The sequence below is a fragment of the Dermacentor silvarum genome, chromosome 1, assembly GCF_013339745.2.
Source record: "Dermacentor silvarum isolate Dsil-2018 chromosome 1, BIME_Dsil_1.4, whole genome shotgun sequence".
NCBI lineage: Eukaryota > Metazoa > Arthropoda > Arachnida > Ixodida > Ixodidae > Dermacentor > Dermacentor silvarum.
The window spans coordinates 290,868,499-290,889,477 of NC_051154.1; the positions used below are offsets into that span (position 1 = coordinate 290,868,499).

At 48.7% G+C, this 20,979-nt stretch overlaps 1 protein-coding gene across 1 annotated transcript in view; it reads left to right on the forward strand.

Moving 5' to 3' along the window:
* The window catches only part of LOC119437212 (bone morphogenetic protein 4), a 273,407-nt gene that overhangs the window by 169,814 nt on the left and 82,614 nt on the right, over positions 1-20,979 (forward strand). Inside the window, exon 3 of the mRNA XM_037704261.2 lies at positions 3,668-3,813. Coding sequence (XP_037560189.1) covers positions 3,668-3,813 — 146 coding nt within the window. The remainder of the gene's footprint in view (positions 1-3,667; positions 3,814-20,979) is intronic.

Consider the following 20,979-nt stretch of genomic DNA (forward strand, 5'->3'; position numbering starts at 1 on the left):
ATAGTGGACGCAGCGTATATATATATATATATATATATATATATATATATATATATAGAGAGAGAGAGAGACCTTTTCATCGGGCGAGGAGGAAAGGGCGCGCGACGAGCCTTTCCTCCTCTCTGGCTTGTGCGAGCCGGCTCGGCGCAGCTTGAAATGTGTTGCCGGTCGCTCGCTGCGGAACGATTTTGAGGCGTTTTAGCTAGTTGTGAGTGCAATTTGCGGGATGTCAGTTCTTACGGGCTCGTCGAACAACCACTGTGTAGCCTTTAGGTGCAGCAGTAACCACAGTATCTGGACATTTCTCTTGGATGTGCAAAAATGCGACGCGCATCATCAGCCGCGATGTGTGTATGTGTTGTGAACTATGTTGGATGTATCGGTTTTCACTCGACAAGGACTTGTTGTAAAACATTTGCATCAGCCACCGGCAACGTTCTCACGCATTTTAAGTCTAGTAGACTTCCAATCACTATGTCTACGTTAGCCTCCCGCAAGAGGCCGAAGGCTTTGCTGAACACAGCGAGCACTGTGGTTGGCAAACCAACATGATACACACAAGCTTCGTGCTTCGATCGGCATTGCCTTTTTGCCCGGTAAGGCACAATATACAAAGGGGATCGCATAAAGAAAATTCCAACAGCTATCTGTAAAGACACAATTTCCGTAAGATGGGTGAATGCGTCGTAGATGACTGAACTTACGAGACTGAAAAAAAAAAAAAGAGTTCATATATCCTCCTTTTGCGGCAGAATAAAGCAGAACACGGGATAACGACGGAATAAGACTTCGCATGGTCGTGCCGCATGCTTGGACCACTTGGACCATGCGCAACACAGCATTTAGTACTGCCTCGGACGCAGGCGCAGTCTGCAGCTGGTCGTTCGACCACTCGAAAAGTGTGATTCACACTGTACGGTAAGTGGTTATTATTAACGAAACTATTTTATTTGTGGGTGGAAACCTTGACCAACAAGCAAGGCAGTCGCCCAATGCATCTACAGATAACTTGAACGCTTGTCAAAGTAAACAGCACAACTTATTGGCCAGCAGAATGATACCCACGTTGTTAGGATCGTCAAATGTTTCGTAACTACTCGTTGCAGCTAAACCAGAGCTTAGAGTTACGGTGCTGAGAATGCTGCAGTAAGGTAACATTTATGAAACTAATTTTCAGAAATACCTAACTTATATTCGAGGCTGATTGTATGCTCAAACAAACGCGCACACCTCGCGTTGGGTGTCTCCGTCCGCCCTAACGCCAGCAGAAACCCCAGCCGCTTAATTACTGCAGACTTAAATTCCTTCACTAGGCCTCACAGGACCATTCCCCACATAGAAGACGCCATTGCATGCTAAATATACCGCGGGAGAGTGAATAAATCCACCAGAAACTGCCGCCGAGCGTATACCACAGCATACAACACGGGCGTTCGCCCAAGCCAGCATGCCAACTGCCCATAGATGGCGCCACTGCCTACGCAATGGCGGTGCCCATGAAAAAACGGTCTATATATATATATATATATATATATATATATATATATATATAGCTGTAGTTTACAGCCGCGTTTCGTAACAACCTGTCCATGTGAACTGGCATGGAGGTTTAGCGCATGCGTCAAAGCTTCGTAGCAAGCGCTTACAGCCGGCTCACAGGCGTTCCGTAACATCCTGCACTGCGAATTATGGCGTGCTGCATGGCGTGGGGGCATGGCGTGCGTGCGGCATTGAGCTACTGGCCAGGCAGCAGAACGCTTTCGGAACACGCAAAACAGTCATTAGACCGCAGGGGCGGCCCCGTAGCCGAGCGCAGTTTATTTTCAAAGCCGCTTTTGGTGAAAACGGTCTATTTCCTTGGTAACAGTTTACAAATCACCCTCAGTGAAAGCATGCAGGTAGACATAGACGAGCGGAGTAATTAAAGCAATAATTGTCAATCTACGCTTAATCAATGCAATATTCTTCAAAACACAATATAACGTAGAAAGGACCGAGATGGGTTTAGTTCAGGCTAATATGTACGTTATGGCTGTGTTGTTCTCGCGAAGCAATCGACAAGCTACGCGCTCCCTTGGCTAGATGAATACTACGTAAAAGGAGTTATAAATTGCTGGGAGAAATTCTTAGGGTAATTTTTGCTAAGACTATTATGTAGGTTGGAGTGGCTCTTCTTATGGCGAGGAATTACCGACCAACAGCAGACCCTTTTTTTTTTCTACAACACTGGGCCCATACTACAAAACTTTTTAAGGTTATAGTAAAGTTCGTAACAACAAATACCGTCCAAAGGTAACAGCGAACATATTATTAACGAAGCCACCAGCCATTAAAAAAAACGTTCTTACGAACAAAAATCTATGAGAATTAGGCCCCTGTTCCTCAAACACCCGGCCTTTGCATTGCTCAGACATTGTTGTGCCTGACGCAGTTTGTGTCCGAAACGGCACAGGTGGTGGTGGTGGTGAAAACTTTATTGCCAGCACAGGCGCCACTGAACAAATCGTCAACGACGTACTATTTGAAAGGTCCGCAGCATGGCGACGGACTCGTGTAATAGAGAAAACATGTACGCTCTCCGGCCGGGGCTATAAACAAGACACCGAATTCACAGAGCTATTCGTCACCTAGATGTGTTTAATTTCCCCTGCTACCCCCGCTTACATTATATTCGCTATCACAATCGGCCGGTACCTATTCCTTAACGTACGCCTTAACGTACGATTCGAGCCTATGTTATTTAGGCGATACCGAGATTTTGCCTCTCCCCCGCACGTTTGCAAAGTGTGCGGGTTGGACATAGCATAGAGCATACGCTGCCCTTTGATAATTCGACGCCGTCCTGATGTACGCTGTTCCTCGAGTGGGCGCTTACCCCGCGACTAGACGATAATGTCCTCTCAAAGATTAAGATTAAGATGCAATCGTTGATGGAGATAAATAAAGTTATCACTCGACAGTCTACTTTTGGAAGTTTTCGTGTTGCTTGCTTGACGCTTCCGTACCATGCATCCGTACAGTACCGTGTATGTATAAGTGCATTATAGCATTGCTTTCTGAATCTTCACAGAACTACTAAAGGCGGTGTTGTATGCCCTTATTCTACGTGTACGCAGAGTTTTGTGCAACAGCTTCAAGGATTCACAGGCGGATTGGTTATTGTAGAGCATAACTTTTTACATATTTCGGCAGTACAGTAGATTAGGCAAGTTTTTTTTAATTAGTTAGTTGTATCTACAGCAGAAAAAAAACAAAGAAAAATAATAAATACGCAGACTAAGAGTGTCTTTTTACTTTGTTGTAGCATTTTTTTCTGTTTCTAATTGCATTCATATCGGTTACACAGATTTAAAGAAAACACGCAAGCAAATTACCAACTAAGTATAGACGGGAAGCGCGCTAAACATCAACTGAGTTTTTATTTCACTGGTGCATATGCGCACTCACTACTGCTGTTTGCACATCGACAGTGCAAACAGCAGTAGTAAGCAATATTTAAATAGATATTAACCCTGCACGCCAACTAGTCCGTCTAACCGCCTTGGCACCGTTGTTTTTCTTTCTTTCTTTTTTTTTCTGAATTTGCGCTCTAGAAGGAATAGATTCTAGTTCTCTCTTCTAAGATGGCCGGTGGTGATGAGAAATCTTTTCGTTCCCTGTCGTGCAGAGAGTCCACTGCGCTTCTTCTTCAACGTGACGCCGAGCGAGTCGGCCAAGGAGGAAGTGCTGCAAGCCGAGTTCCACTTGTACAAGCTGCGTCCCAAACACCGGCCGCCGGACAGGCTTGGGGACGCCAAGTCGCATCTGCTCGAGGTGAGATCAAAATTAGCCTCACATTTCACGCACTAACAACGCAACTCCAAACTTCTCTTGTTTAAATAAAAAGGTTCGCGTAACTCGGCAATCTTCTTTTTAATTCCACCAAATTATATATTGCATGTGCGGTTTACCTCTTCCTATATCAAGTGAATATTAATAAATTACATATTTTCTGAGACTTTTTTTCAGCACACGTCTAAGGTTCGAGCGTAATCACGTGAACAGATAGTAAAATCAAAAGCCCCGTAAATTATTCTCAAACATACATTGTATTGTATTTCGCGGTGACCATTTATCGCCGGGGCCCGTATTCGCAAGATGCTGTTACGCTATACGTATTTGTTCGCAGGAGGAAATTCCCGCCAATCCAGATGATGAACATATCATTAGCAGAAGCTGCCAACCAATGGCAAACAGCGCGTACGAACCAAAATCTTTCTGAATGCGCGCCCCCTGGCTTTTTACCGGGTCCGTATTTTGCAACGTTACGTTTCGTCTGCCATTCTCGTTTTCTTATCGCGTTTCGCGCCAAGTGGCTGACCTTGGCGATAACGCGGCGGCGCGCGCCGTGCCCTCCGAGTCACGTCCCAGCCAATGACGAAGAGCTAAAGGAATGGGAAATGAAAGGCACCGTTAGAAAATATACAGTCCCTGATGTGCCGGACTTGGAAAGTGCATGGTGTTGCGTTAGCTACCCTCGAGAACCCTTGCCTGCGATAAGCTTTTCAAATGAAAGGCGCAGCTTTTCAACGCAGTGTTTCGGTTCGCCGAACTGTCGGTTTACGCTTCTATATTGCGTGACCGCGTGGTTTGTTTTCGTTTTTCTCGCCTCTCCGCGAACAGCGGCTCGCGACGACAGCGGTATACTTGTGAAAGAAGCGCGCATGTTCCTTTTCCGTCACACTCACGCCATGGCTCGCGGCAACATCGCTATTCAGCTGCGAACAAAGAATCTCGAGACGATGTCGTAATGTAGCTGCGTTGAAGTTCTGGCGCCTTTCAGCGGTTACTTTTTTTTACAGCCGTGTCGACCTATACGCAAATTGTTTGCTCGAAGCATCGACTCCGCTCAGCTCCAGCAGAGAAAAATAAAGAGGGCGACGAACGGGAGCGAAAGTGGCGATTATTGGGAGAGTTCTGCACGCGCAACCACAGGCACGCGTTGGACCGGGGCGCGCCACATGCTCGAGCACAGACTATTGTTTGTTGAACTAGCGGCCTGCCTCGGCTCTGCAGGGGGCACACTTCTCGGCGAGTTTGATTCCTCGACCTGGCGTGCGCGCCTCAATTTTCGGTTTATCGCGTTTCTTTTTTTTTCGTTCTTCCCATTGAAAAGTTGTCCTCGTAAATAAACCACCACTGTTTGATCAGCGGCGACCAAGAAATTGAGAGAAGAGAGAGAGCGCGCGAGCAAAAAGAGAAGAACGAAAACAAAAGTAATAACCGAGAACTATCTCGAGCGCGCGTTTGCTCTAACCGCGTGGCGCCCGAAGCGGAGCTGCCAACGACAACTTGTAAGAGTGGAAGAAGAAAAATGTGACACGGAAAAAAACTCATTTCTATAGAAGGCGCGCATCGTTGTCTCTCGGCGGCGAAGTCGAGAGTGTTTGTCGTGCGTGTCTCATCGTCCTTCTTCTCCTCCCGCCCTTCCGCTTCGAGCTGATAAGTGTTTCTGCGGAGAATAGGACGCAGGGCGAGATTATAGATGCCTGTACGCTTTGTTCTCGCGCTTTAATAGAAGTATAAAGAAGTGGCACGAATCAGCAAGAAGGCTCGAGGGGAAGTGGCAGAGTTGAACGCTCAAAGGCACGCACGCACGCGAGACAATGCGCGCGCGGTGAGAAAGACAAACTGCCGTCGCCGGGCGCCGACGAACCGAAGCGTAATCTGCATCACTGCGCGGCGTGGTTCGAGTATGCAAGCGGGGGCCTCCGAGCGGCGACGGAAAAAGTTTCGCTCGGCGACAAACACGGAACCAAGCGGCTCGTTGCGCGAATAGGAGAAGAACGTGAAGTAGGGAGAAGTGCCCGAAGAGGAGGAAAGTAAACCACTCACGCCACCGGAACTTTGGTGTATAGAGTGGCGGGAGGCGAGCGCGTGAATTCGTCGCGCTCGGTGCTAGTTTCGAGTTTTATTTAGTTCTTTAATTCACCGCTCCGCGGAGCGCGGAATGCAGGCGGGTGGGGACAGACACAGACAGAGAGAGGGACAGAGAGAGAGAGAGAGAGAGATGGGGCGAACGGACGAAAAACAAACACCCGCCGAGATTCGCCTAAGCCTAAGGCGGCGTCGGCGCGCGAAAGGACACTCGCCCGCAAGCAGGCTAACAAAAGAACGAAGCAGCGCCGCGGCGACCGGGGTTGAACAAACACTGGAGCCAGACAAACACTCGTGGCGGCAGAAGAAACAGTACCGCCTATGGGAAAGATGTAGTCAGAAAGAAAGGCGTGGGAAGCTGGGACAGCGGATAGGGATGGCTAGCAAGTAAGCGTCTTTGGCATCGAAGGCTAACGGGAAACAAAAGATCGCGCGCTACCTCGAGTTGCGACGCAAGGCGAACGGCGTCCAATCAGAGATGCGGCGCGATCCGATTGGCTGGCAACGGCAACGATTCGCTTTTCGGGCGAGTGTTTATGGAGAGGGTTATCCGCGGGGAAAGGAAGGGGTAGCTGCGTATCTGAGACACTTAGAGCATATAGAGCAACCGTACACAGGACATACAATAGAAACAAACTATAGCGCATGCAGCGGTTACGGAGGTTTCATATAAAGATGACTGTTAAAACCGCTGCTGCAGGGCTGTGACCTACAACGTACGGACGTATGCTATCCGGAAGCAAAAATACTATTAAACGCTCGTATTCGTTTAGAGGGATTAGAATAACTTTTTACTCGAGAATACGCCGTTGTCACGAAACATTGCAGTGTCATAGGCGACGTGACAAGCAGTCACCCTGCAATTTTACTGATTGAATATTCGCTAACCGTTAACGCGAGACCGCGAATTACTTTGGAAAGTTTTGCGTTTCTTCAACCATATGGTTGCTGCTTCGCGATGATATAGGAAGTGTTACAAAAAAATTGTGCTCCAATCTACGCTGTGAAGGTGATTAACAAGCGAAGCTGTGGTATCATCTGATCCGATAGACCAATGTGACTTAGCCTGGGCCCTGCCGAGCCTGACCACGACGCCGTTGTCTATATTTACGTTGCTGTTCCCGTCGGCGCTCACCGTGTTCACGCTGCTCTTCGGGAGTCCTAATTATGCGTGGCCTTTCAATAGCGCTATCACAACACAAATGAAATCAGTTGCTAGGCGGGTTCTTCTTTTACATATGAAAGTGTATACTGACGTCTCTCCCGGCTTCGTATGCTACAGTGGCCGTTTCCCGGTAACTGCAGCTTATGCAACCGTAATCTTCCCCGGGAAATGCTTGTGACGAACGCTATGCGCGAGGGCGTGCTTTCTGGTTCTTTTCTTTCTTCCCCCTCACGGTCAGTGCTACCGCTGCCTCGAATGCGTGGAGGCGAGCGCCATGTGCACGGTGGGGCTGCGAGGAACCCAGTGGCGCACGCGGCGCGCGCCTTCCGCTGTGATTGGTTCAGTTTTCGTCTACGGAGACGAAGAAATCCCGGGATCCTAGTCATATACAGCGTCCTGTGAAAGAGGTGACGGGCGTAGCGCATTCGTATCGAATGGTCATCGCATAAATGTCATTTGCCTCTTGATGATTCGGAGCGAGAGCCCGAGCATCGGCATATTATACTCTGGCGAGTTTTATGTGGCGCTCGTAGTTGCCTTGCTACCGACTAGCCCAATGTCGTCTTTTGGTAGAATCTTTCCCGCAATGCTTCGAACTCTATGTTGTTCGTAAGTTAACGAGCAACAATAACAGTAAAAAGTGGCAAGTGGTATGAGGGCCGACTGAAGAAATGGGAAAACACAACACACTCGGCCTACTATAGTGTCTTGAAAGTGACAGGCATCTTTCGTCGCTCGCACGCGTCGCGCAAGCTCTCTTGCGCTCGATGCCGCCAGCGAGTGCTCGGAAGACGCTCAACCATGAGATGAATTCTCGCACGGGCGGGCAGGAAGAGGGAGTGCTGCTGTGAAACAGCCGCAAATCTTTGCAGCTTAGACCGCGCATGCTGCATTTCTTTGACGGCGATGGCACCATGCGCTCCCGTCTCCAAATGAGCGTCCAAACCCCGGTCGGCGTTGTCTAAAATCGCGCGCTCTCTGACACACGGCGCGAAAAATGTGGCACACGAGAAAGCGTCCCATTGTTCGCACTGCGAATGTCTCCTGATCTAACAATGCGAGCTTCACCGCACGACCGCTGCGTCCAGTGGAGAAGCGGTGCTGCGCGCGGGATGCGTCGTCGCCGCATACAGAACAAACGGCTCTCCGACAGTGCTTCGTGGCGTGCGAGCGGCAGGGGACGAGGCCGTGGCGCTACAATGAGCAACCGAATGGGGGCGGGGGAGACGGGGGGGAGGAGCAGACTGGGGGGAGGGGATCTCTTCGATGCATTCCGCGTTTGTGTCGCGCGCCAGCGTCCGTGCGTTTTGGTCGGCCTTGTTTAGCTGCGCAAAACGGCCGGCGATTTGTCCTCGCCTCTCCTTTCGTGGCTGTCGTCGTCGACCAAGCCGCCACAAAAGCGCCGCTGCGTCGGTTGCGGCAACAAAGAAGTCTGCCGCTCGGCCGCGGAAAACGTCCAGAACAAAAGGAAGCGGAGAGGGGGCACGCTAGGATTAAAGAAGAAGAAGAAAAGAAGTGCCTCCGTCTGCCTACCCAGACGCGTGGTGTTATTGCGGGCAAAGCAATTGTCTGCTCGTAGCTGCGTCGGACGCGCGCCACCGCTTTCGTCACGCAACCGCGCCCGCAACGCCGCGAGCAAGGGAACGAGCCAGTGAAACGGGCAATGTCGGAATGAATGGACTGGAAGGACCGTGAAACTAGGAGAACAAATAATAGTTATAATTTTTTTAAGTAAGAAAAAAGAAGACAAGAGAATAAAGGGCAAGTCTAGCGGGCGCCGGCGTTTCAGTGCAATGCAGGCATGAATGTGTTGGGGTTTGCAATCACTTCTAGGGCACAGCAGCAACTCTGCACAGCGGCGAGGACTTGAACGAGCGGACTTCTTGGAATGTGAACATTCTGCTTGCCGCTGTCAGCCGCGCCACGCTGTTGAAGCGAACGAAGACACGCGCGAAGTCCTGCGAACGGGAGAGTGAATGTTCGCCCACTGGCGTACGGTTTATGAAAGCGCGACCGCCGGCTGACTAGGAGAACGTTCGATGGAGCAGAACCTCTGGTCGAGCCGATTGGCCTGAGATGCTCGGAGGACACAGCAGACCATGTTGTATAGCGGGCAAGGACGAACTTGTGAGCACCGCAACTACGAAGCTTTCGCCCCACACAGACTCTGTGAGTGACGGTGTCCTAGCGTTAGTTTGGGTGTCCGCAACATACAATCCTGTGGTGGATGAGGGCAACGCTGTGTGCGCCGCAAAGTTGTTTTTGCGAAGATAGCGATTCCCGCTGTGAGAGCCTACTGCTTTCGCAGTAAATGAGGCCAGAGTTAGAATAATAGCTGCCGTCTGATTTTCTTCTTCTCTTGTTATGGAGGAAGAAAAAAAAATGTCGTAGCAAGAAAACGTGCACCAAGGAGTGAAGAAGCGGGTCGCCGCGATTGCGTCCGGAAGATGGTGGTGAGAACGTGGGTGCGGCCGACAGAGACAATGCCGGCCGCGCATTGCGTGCGAGTCTTTTGTCGGGAGCGTAATAAACGGACGCCTGTTTCCGTGCTGAGGGTCCCCGCGATGCGAGAGCTGCCTTTGTGACAGCCGTGCACGCTTTTGATGCGCGTCCTTGAGAACTAGCGTGGATGTTGCGCTGCTGTAGCCATCCTTGCCTCCTTGGCCGCCCTGTTGGCACGCCGCTGTTTGGTCTGCCATGTCGGACCCGAATTGTTATGCTTGCTCGCACCAAGCTCGCACGCCGTACCTGTCCATGTCGTGGTTCGCCACTAGGCCCTAACTTTGGCCGCGTCGCTTTGCGCCCTGTAAGTGCCCTATTTTCGGAGGGTGGTGCTACGTACGCCTTCGTGCGATGGTTTTGGACGTGTTCGTTGCGTCTCTCGTGCGAGTTTTTTTTCGAGTGAACGTGAGCGTTTGTCGGCACGGTGCGCTAAAAGGTAGTTGTATATTAGGGCTTTCTGTGCCTCCGTGTACTCAACGAAAAAAAAATATGGTAGGCGACCCTAATCTTTGACTTAGGTGTCTCTTAGTGGCACTCGCACCTCGGCGTTGGTGTTCTTTAGGTTAACTTTGTGTGTGCGTGATTTGAGAGATGGACACAGACACAGAGAACCATCGTCTGTAGGTCTTCTTGTTGTGAGTAGGCTGTGCTTGGCCCGGCGGCTTCCTCGTCGACCACCTCTATGGCGGACGCAACGCACGAACCGAACTCGGAGGAGCAAGCGAGCGAGCGTCTTTCCCCTGGCACGATATGCAGGCGAGGAGCGAGGGAGGGCGAGGAGGAAGCGCAGTGCGTGCTCCCTGACGGGGCGTAGCCCCCTAGCGAGCAATGCACCTTACGCGCCCTCTCCGGTGCTGACGTCAGAGCATGTAACGAGCGCGCGCGTGCAGCTATTGCGAGCAAGCGAGCGAGCGAGCAGGTGCGCACCGGGAGAGGAGAAGCGAGAGAGGAGGGAGTGGCGTCACATCCGCTCTGCTAGGTAGATGTTCAGTCTATGCCAGGCAGCTGTTTTCCATTAATTAGCCAGTTAAATATCATGCCACCGTCTTGTGTGTGACGTAATTTGTGACGTCATTACTACCGCTTTCTACTATCCGGGTTTCCAGGAATTTCGCCAAAGTCATGCTCACGTGGTGGGTCTCTAAAGTCTACGAGTCTGTGCTTTGGTGTGCGGTAATCAGTGATTTCAAATTAATTCCTATTATTCCGGACACTTCAGTAACTCAACTCGTAACTAAACGTATGCTCTGATATCATATCTGTAATGAGACCCGTGAATTTTGTACTGTACTATTTGTTTTTGTATTTTTTCTGATTTATTTTGAATTTCGTCCCCGGTCGTCTCAGAAGGTGAACCGGAAGTGCTGCACAAGAAACGAGAGTGTCACTCGATGCTCGTGCCACTAATAACGGGTCATCACGCGCGTGGGATGGGCCGGTATAATGTAAGGATTCTTTCTGTCGATTATATTCCTTCATTATGATCCACCATTTATGAACGCCCAATCTCCGCGATATTGTGGAGGAATGCTGCTGGAACAAGTTATGAAGCGCGAAAAAGGAATAGTATTGGCAACGAAGTGTTACATTATTCCGCACAAGGTGCGTTTTGGATTTTACTGTTGCTTCTCAGGCAGTTTCAAAAGTCGAAAACCAGCTTACCGATACAAAGCAAACAGCGCCAGCAAACATGACGGCACCTATCGAAGCAAAAGTCGCACGCTTCTTGCTTTTACACTCCCTGTAACTGATGATTTATATCTCTTTTTTTCCCAACCTGCTTGCTTCATATGTACCCGCGATAAAAATATAATTTAGTGAGATTTCATTAAAATATGAGCGCCTATAAACGATCTTCGGCGCGACAGTGTAGGGAGAGGTATGGTACGGTATGGTATGAAAAACTTTATTGAGGTCCTGCAGAGCGTGTCTCAACACGCAGCAGGCCGCTCCCACGTAGGGACCGGAAGGCCAAGCCTCTCGGCCGCATTGTGGGCCTGCTAGACAGCCCAGAGTTGGTCGGCCAGAAGAGGGCTGCGGAGGGCCGCATCCCACCTGGCCGAGTTGTTATAGATTCTAGAGTGCGTCCGGGTACACCGCCAGAGGATGTGATCTAACGTGGCTATTTCTCCGCATGAGGGACAAGGATTGTCGGTAAAAGTATCTGGATAGATCGTGTGTAAGAGACACGGGTTAGGATACATACTCGTTTGCAAAAGCCGTAGTGTGAGGGCCTGAGCTTTGTTAAGCCGCGGATGTGGAAGGCAATAAGTTCAGCATGCGAGGTAAAAGTGTTTAGTAATCTTGTTGTAAGTAGAGGGAGTGTCCCTATTCTCGGGGGAGTCGTCTCCAAGCTGTCCGGGTGTAGTGCAGTAGGTTAGGTCGCGCGCAGCCCCGTGAACTGACTCGTTGAAGTTGGGGGAGCACCCTCTATCTGACCCTGATGTGCGGGACACCAATAAATGAAGTGGTGTGTGATTTCCTTACCCTCGAGAAGCCGGAGGGCCTGCTTAGAAATAACGCCTTTTTCAAATGCTCTAAGTGCAGACCTCGAGTCGCTATAATTAGCGTCTCGCTTGTCATCATGTAAGGGTAGTGGGATTACCGAGGAAGCATTGGTAATTTTTTGTTTAGAATCGATGGTTACAATTGTGAAGGCTTGGCGTCCTTTATAGGAGGCAGCGTCCACAAAGCTGACCTGTCGCTGATCACTGTATATTTGCTTAAGGATGGTGGCAGCTCTCGCTTTCCTTCTACCGCGGTTATGATCGGGGTAGAAGGACCCGCTTTGGTTGCAGTGGGACGAGCTTGTTGCGCGCGTTCCTTAGCTTTGGCTATCTCCTCTAGGGTGTTGTGAACGCCGAGCTGAATTAAACGCTCTGTGTGAGTGAAAATGGGTATTCCAAGAACCCGCTTGATGACATTCCTAAGCAATGCGTTTAGTTTGTCCCTCTCTGCCCGCTTCCAGCGGTGCATAGCTGCTACGTACGTGAAGTTGCAGAGGACAAATGCATGCATTAAACGAAGGAGGTTGTCCTCCTTGAGTCCATGATGTTGATTGGAAACCCTCCGCACAAGATCAACGGCGTTATCTGTTTTGGCAACGAGCTTGGTTATAGTCTTACCTTTCGAGCCACCCGACTCGATGGTCATGCGTAGGATAGTGATTGAATCTACCCTGGGTATGTGGCCTCCATTTCTAGTGGAGAGCTTAATGTTGCTATTCTCCAGGGGTGTCCAGCCTTTAGGCCTCGGACCGAATTCTCGGGTCGATATAAAAGAAGCTCCGATTTAGTCGGAGAGCATCGATGCCCGGAGGGTTCGAGGTAGGCTTCGATGACGTCTATGGCTTCTTGAAGAGCACACTCGACCTGACCTTCGCTACCTCCGGTACACCATATAGTGATGTCATCAGCATACATGGTGTGTCCGATGCCCTCAATTCCGAGAAGCTTTCTGCAAAGGCCAATCATGGCTATGTTGACTAGTGAGGGGGAGATAACGGCACCCTGTGGTGTACCTTTCCCCCCCAGCTCTAGTTGTTGTGATTCAAGCTAAGCAACTCTGAGAGTAGCTTTCCTGTTAGTGAGGAAGGACTCGACGTAGTTGTAACACCGTTGGCCTAGGTTAAGGTAAGATATTGAGGATAAATTATGCGAGTGAAGTATGCTATCAAAGGCTTTTTCAAGATCGAGGCCTAGAATGGCTTGAGTGTCATTGGAGCTGCTATCAATAATCTGAGGTTTAATTCATTTCATGGCGTCCTGTGTAGATAGCCCTGCTCTAAATCCGATCATAGTATAGGGGTAAATGTTATTATCCTCCAAGAACCGGGAGAATCGGTTGAGAACCGCATGCTCTGCAACCTTGCCCACGCAGGATGTAATCGAGATGGGTCGCAGATTGTCAATGCTGGGCGTTTATCTCGACTTGGGGAGGAGAACTGTTAGAGCAGTCTTCCAAAGGGACGGTTTCTTTCCTCCAGATCTCATTAATTTCATCCGTGAGGTATTCAATTGACTTATCATCCAAGTTCCGCAGTGTTTTGCTGGAAATACCATCCGGGCCCGATGCAGATTTCCCATTGAGTTCGTGCAGGGCCCGACGGATTTCCTCTACTCCGAACTCCGCATCAAGGTAAGGGTTATCCTGACCCCGGTAGTCGGGATGCACAGGAGACCGACCTGTTTTGAGTGGGAGGTAGTTGCTAGCTAAATTACGTATCAACTCCTCAGAAGAAGTTGTTCGTACGGCTTCGTGTATGGTTCTATCAATAACATGTCTCTCATTGGATTTGGTATTAGTTTCATTGAGTAAGTGCTTTAGCAAGTTCCAATTTCTGCCGTTACGCATTTGACCGTCTACGGAATTGCAGACCTCATCCCATTGTTGTTTGGAGAGGATCGTGCAATGCCCCTCAATGTTTTTGTTGATCTCAGATATCCTTTTGCGAAGCCTACGATTGGGTCGCTGTCTCTTCCACCTGTTAAGAAGGGACTGTTTGGCCTCTAGCAGGTGAGCTAATCGACTGTCCATTTTTTTCTACGGGGAGGTCGGTCCATACATTTGAGGTAGCGCGTTTGACGTCCTCCTGAACCTGGCACAACCACTGTTCTAGGGTGGGTTCAAGGATGTAGGTGCAGGTGGTCACGGAAATGCAACTTCATGATGAGCACTACTTGAAAATGTGTAAATCTTTGTGGCACAGAACAGCAGAGCTTCGTGGTGACAATAAAAAAGACAAGAAAAAGAGTTATCACGCCAGAAGTGTTCGTTGAAGGAGATGTGAGGCAATCGTGAGGTGGGACATATTGTTAATGAAGGCTGTTGGTCAAATAAAAAAAAACACTTACGAGCAAAAACAAAAAAATTAGAGCATTGCGGATTCAGCCCCAAAAGTAGACGCCTGCTATATTAACTGCTGTATTAAGTGCTGATTTGTGTTGCTGATGTGTGCGATGAAGTGCTGATGATGAAGTGCTGAAGTGCTGATTGTGTGCTGATGGTGTTGATGCATACACGCACCGTACCATATTACTCGCTATATCACCGGCTCATGCGATTGTCCTGTTATCAAGCCAATTAGCTGTCATAAATACCGAGCGCTCAAACGCCGGTCAGCAAGAGATCCCTCTTACGCAAGGGATATTTTGTGAGCGAGAGGTCGTGGTAGGCATATTATCAAATACACCCACATTATAATAATACAGCTCTGATGCGGGATTTAAGTCTGCTAATGGGCAAAAGACAATTGACGTGCTCGCCGAATCGCTGTAACAGCATTGACACTAGCTTGTATCCGTGTTTCTCGATTCGGTAGCTTATTTAAAAGATAAATGATTTGAGTCACCGCTGTGTCGTGTCGCACCTTTGCTCCTCTGTTTGCCAGTTCAAGCTGCATGTCTGAGATAGAGAGAAACGGAGTGGGAAAGGATTCCCGAAAATATTCTGGTTTGCTACCGTGCACTGGGGGAAGGGTACGGAGAAATGAAAGGCGGAAAGAATAGGGGAGAGAAAAAGCAGTCACAAAAAAAAAAGAGAAAAAAAGAGGAGGTTGGAAACGTCCGTGAGAACTATAGTCTGTCAGACAGTCCACTCGAAGAGTGCCTTGACTGACTTGTTGTGTGACCACTGTATAGGCCGGCGTTCCAGGACTGTCTGCTCCGAAAGCGGCCGGTCGTCAAGACGCACCAGCGCCGTCGCGAGTGTGCCTGTGTGCCTGTGTGCGCTGTATCGGGGACAATGATGAAGTACGTGCTCGATAGTTTCCTCGTCGCTGCAGTGGTCACACGCAGCACTATCCTCCCATCCGATGCGGAAAGCAAACGACATCGTAAATGCGACGCCAAGCCACAATCGGCAAAGTACCGTTGTTTCGGGTCGGGATAGTCCAGGTGGAGGTCGAAGTTGAAGACAGGGGTCCAGTCGATGCAGACGTGTGTGCTGCAAACTAGGTGTGTTCCACAACCATTGTGTGGCATCGTTTGCAAGCACCCGAATTTTCACTGCTGCATCTGTTCTTGATAGCTGGATTGCTTCCTGCACGCCGTCTTCATGAGCGAATCAAGCAGCTTCATCGGCATGTTCATTGCCCATTACGCCACATTGGCTAGGAAGCCACTGAAAGGTTAAGTCGTGTCCTTGCTCGACGAGGCGATGAAGGAGCTCTCGGATTTCTAGTAATAGTTATTCGTAGGGTCCACGGCGTAAGGCGGAAAGCAAGCAATGTAGAGCTGCCTTGTGGTTACTGAAATTACCCCATTTTTGATGTGGTTCCTCACAAATTATGCGAAGTGCGCTACGAAGAGCAGCAAGCTCCGCGCGGCTGTCGACGACGTCTACTATGATGTCTTCAACTTCAATGAGACTTTCGCAGGAAGAAACACTGATCCTGCAGAGCCGTCCACAGTGGTTTGAACCATCAGTGTATAGATGGGTATGATCACTGTATTTTTCGTACAGCAAGATCAGCGAAAGTTGCGGATGAGTAAAGGTAAGTGCGGATGTGATCGCTTCCATATGTCTCAATGTCCAAAAACCACTTAAAGCGCGTGGCAAAGCGGCGTGATACAAATGTCAAGTCCAGGCAGTTGCTGTACACTGTGCCCCGTAGAAACGTAGGACTAGCGTCATCCAATAGCAAGAGCTCATGATTGGAAAAGAATGAAGGGAGTCTTCGTCCGGTTGCGCTGACTTTTGAGCTTCCCCAAATGGTGTGATGGGCGTTAAAGTATTGTGTTGTATTGATAAAGTATTGTAGCGTCTAAGGAGCTCTCCTGCACTCCAGACGGCGAAATTGAAGCGTTTTATTTACGTTTTCTTAAATATACGCACGATGAGAACTAGAGGGACACAGGACATGACTCTAGACAAACTGTTTTCTTCTTTTTTTTTGTACGTTTATAAAACAGACAGGAATCGTGGGAGGCGCCGAAACGTAGACGCAGCGAAATAAATCAGCTTTTTTTTCTTAAGATAGAACGGTCAGAGTAGTACCTATATACGTAGAACTTATCCGCCACATTTCAATCTGAGAAATGCTATGGAACGTCGTAAGCAAAACGTTGCATCGCTATTTTTCGTACGCGCCTGTATGCCGCGTGCGCTTGACTACATACAGACACGCGAGTGTTTTCTTTTTCTTCTCCCTTGCAAAAGCGCCCTTCAAGAGTCGCGTAGCTTGTGTGAAACGGTTAAGAAAAAGCCATAAAACGTAAATCAAAGCAAATAAAAAAGGATTAGAAATCTCTTTCGAAGAGGCTACATCTACAACTGATATTAGGAAACATTTTCTTTACTTTTGCGTACCGATCCACTGCGTAGTTGGCTGTTGTCGTGTGTATGCTGCAGCAGCGCCTGACGAAGCTAGGAAAGAAGGCACTATACGAAGACATGGGCAGATCGTGCTCACGCATTCGCGATCGTTGCAACGCGAGTGCTTTCTCGAGACCAGGGCCACGGCTCGACACTGTACTGCTGCTGCTGCTGCTGATGCTTCGCACGTCGGCAGATTTGTCACTGTCGACAGCGCTCGCTGAATCGACGATGTCCTCCGCTGAGGGGCGGGCATACAAGCGTGGCCCTTGGGCCTCCGATAGCATCCGCTCACCCGCCGCCCCTACTTTACCAGTACCCGGGACCGTTTTTTTTCCAGTACTCACGCACAAAACATCGTGTCGAAGGACTAGAACAGCGCCGCGCGTGTCAAAATTCACTTTCCGATTCTGCAGGGTAGCTCATATAAAGTGGGGAAGAATATAAAAGAAAGATGAAAGTCTCACTCGAGTAAAAGCGGCACGTATTTCCTATATACTCGGCTTTACAACGATCAGTTTTGATCATGTTCCACTGCGCAGGCGTACTTACATGAATGGGGTGGAGCCGATGGTGCACGTGGGGAGGGGGGAGGGGGTATGAATAACGATGGGACAAGGGCGCACCCGCACGCACGCACACGCACGCACACACGCACATACACGCACACAACACACACATGCACACGCACACACGCACGCACACAAGCACAACGGCGCATCAAGTCAACCGTACTCTGACAGTCCATATATGGTGCGGACAACGCCACAACATCTAAACTAATGGAGTACTCGCTGATGCTCCTGCCCACATTACTCAGCTTTGCAACCGCAGTTTTGTAAAAGCAAACTACTGCATTGTCCCGCAACGCTGTATCGGTTCCTTGACTATTTTACGTTTCCTCCTTGTCTGTTATCTTTTCGTACAGCTTTTATCCGATTTAGTGTTACCCTATGATCCTTATATTTATTTATTCAAGATACCTTACAGGCCCATTGAAGGGCATTGAGTAAGGGGGGCAACAGTAATTACAAGAAAAAAATACTATAACAAATCTTACAAAAGGCAACAAAGCGAATATTACAAACAGCAAAGTGCAACATCTTTATACAATATTAAAACGTAATGAATTCACGTTATCACGGAATGTTTCACGATTAGAGATGGATGCAATGTGATCCGGAAGACAGTTCCAATGTGCAATAGCTCTAGGTAGTGGTGATGAGTTAGATTCCTGCGTTTGACCATGAATGCGCATGAAACTAAGTACATTATGAATGCGTCGAGATGTGCGTACAGGAGCATGAAGCGGCAAAAAGTGAAATTTATTACTATAAATGTACCCGTGAAAGAGACATAAAAGAGCAATGACTCGGCGATTTTCCAATGACTGAAATGCAAGGTCTTGTTTTATTCGAGTAATCCTTGAATGATAGTCGTAGTTGCCAGAAATGGCACCTTTTAAACTGCTTTATGTGTCGAGTCTTGCTTCCCGACGTACGAATGTAAACATGAAGTCTTCCAGCTTCAAATAGGGCTAATTCATGTGAGATTACGTGGAGAAGAAAACGGGACTAAAGTAGAAAATAAAACAATAGCGCGTTCAATTTGATGACTCACTATTTATGCGGTGTTTTCAGGAAGGGAAAATAAATGCTCAATATTTATCGCCCTTAAAAAGCAGTAAAGGTGCTTTTTAGTTTATTTGTTCTTTATTCGAGTTTTCGTTCCTCGATTCTTGTAAATGTCTCAACGTTTTCCCATTCACGGTCGCACCTTTTATTTAGTTTGAGCAGCTACCTTACACGAATTCCACTAATTGCTATAATCTTATAATTACCTTCTTTTGTGTGAGAGTTAGTAATCTGCCGTGCCGAGCTTTCGTCGACGTTATAACGTTCACTTACGTTATTGTACGGCGGTTACTTTCGTGCTCATTGTGTCGCGCCTCCTTACTTCCCTCCCACTTTTTTTTTCTTTCTTTCTGAGCAATTTAAGTTTCGTCTTACAATCATGATCCGCATTTACGACTCTTACGTCTTGCTTGATGGCATCCTCTTCTTTGTCTTTTCGGTCCGCGTGCTGCCCTCTCCAATAAGTGAAGATGACTTCTCTTTGAATGTTTGCTTTGTCGCACAAAGAGTAACTACGCAGTGAAGCTACATTTCCGCAGAAATTGAAACGTGAACAATTCCGGGGCGAGAAATCGCTGCAGGTAGAGTACATGAAATGAGGAATAGTCGAGCGGGTGAAGGATGTAGCAGCCACTGAAAATAATGTCCTAAGTTGCGCCAAATTAGCGATGCCAGGCGGGACGAGAAAGACAATACCGATGATCACGACGACGGTGAGCATACACGTATCGCACGTCACAGACCCAGAATGGAATTCGGAGTTGGGCAAACAGTTCTATTATATGGACGCACTCCAAGCGGATTTATGCCGTCGCCGTCACCGTGATGTTCCGCATAAAGTCCAAGGGCGGTAAAATTGTCGCCAGGTGCCGTATGCTGTATGTGCGAGTGAAAGCGCGCGAGGGACGCGCACTTTCATGGAGAGCGAACGCACGGCGGAGAGCAAACGTCACGTGTTCGGTCGCGTTAAAAGCTATGGGGGGATGGGAGGGAGGGAGGGAGGGGAGGCGACATTTATCTGCGGCACCAAATGCGTATCTTGCCGACCGGGCCCAAGGGGAACTGGCGACTCAATCTCCCTCGTGAAAGGAGGAAAGCGGGAAGGTAGTGCTGGAGGGAGGGGGCGCGGCTTCTACTCTGCCGGCAACTGCGTACTTGTACTTTGCGCGGCTGAGGGCTGTCGCGCGCTCCGTATCTTGAAAACGATCTTCACACGGCTCCTACCTTTGTATGCGCTGTACTCGCAGCTCAGTTTCCGTTGAAGCGATAGACGGCGCGAATCTTTGCTCGCTGCTCTTAACCGCGCTTGCTCACGCCAGCGTTTTGGCATTGGTTGTCTGTAGTCATCGAATGAGATCTATTCATGTTTGCTTGTGTGCGCTGACACCAGGCTTGTTAATTCAGCTAGTAAGCGAATGTGTCCAAGCTTATGCAGCCGATAAAACTGCTATCCTTATTCCATATAGCTCTCTATTAATTTGCTATCGTAATTGATGGCCTCCGCGTGTCGAAGGTGTATAAGATGGGCTCTTCGCCTTTCGGGCGAAACTGCGATTTTTTTCTCGTCTTGTGAATGTCTCTTTCAACCAAATACGATGATGATATATATCTTGATGAGGATCCGAAATCTGGATGAAGTAACTTTTACAACTCTATCCTTGTAAATAAATAAATAAATAAATAAATTGTGAGGATATGCACTGTACCCAGAGTGAACTCATGTGAACTCAAGTGCACGAAAACGTGACAACCTGTATTCAGACCGCGCTCTGTTCGTTATGTTAATCGTGGAATATATCCCGGCCCCGGCGGCCGCATTTCGATGGAGGCAAAATGCAAAAACGCCCGTGTGCTTGCGTTGTAGTGCACGTTAAAGAACCCCAGGTGGTCAAAATTAATCCGGAGCTCTCCACTACGGCGTGCCTCATAATCAGAACTGGTTTTGGCACGTAAAACCACAGAAAGAAGAATCGTGGAATAAAAGCTAAGATTGTGGGTTAGATAGGCATAAAAATCAAGATAGGTCATGCATAAAAATCGTTTTTGTACATGCAGCGCGTTGACAATGCCAATTCTTTGTACCTTCTACTATGGTTGGTTTAAATTCATTACGAGCCTTTGTAAGGCGTCGAAAAGCTCTACTGTTCTGCCATGGAGTTAGTATTAGTTTCTTTTTTTTAAATTTTGGTAGCCAACACTTTCTAATACGCTAACGCATGTCGATTCATCTTGACGTTCTCACGTCGTATTTATCTGCCTCGCTAATAGAAAACAAACTGTTGATACAGACCAAGTGTAGTGCAATTCCATGAGAAAGAAGTACTGGGGGGGGGGGGGGGGGGGGGAGTAGCAAGTAGGAGCACATTTATCAACCTGCTACCAGTGCCTGCGACTGCAGCGTCGCCGCACGGAGAGGGAGGGAAGCTCACCGCCGCCCCGTATCTGCGT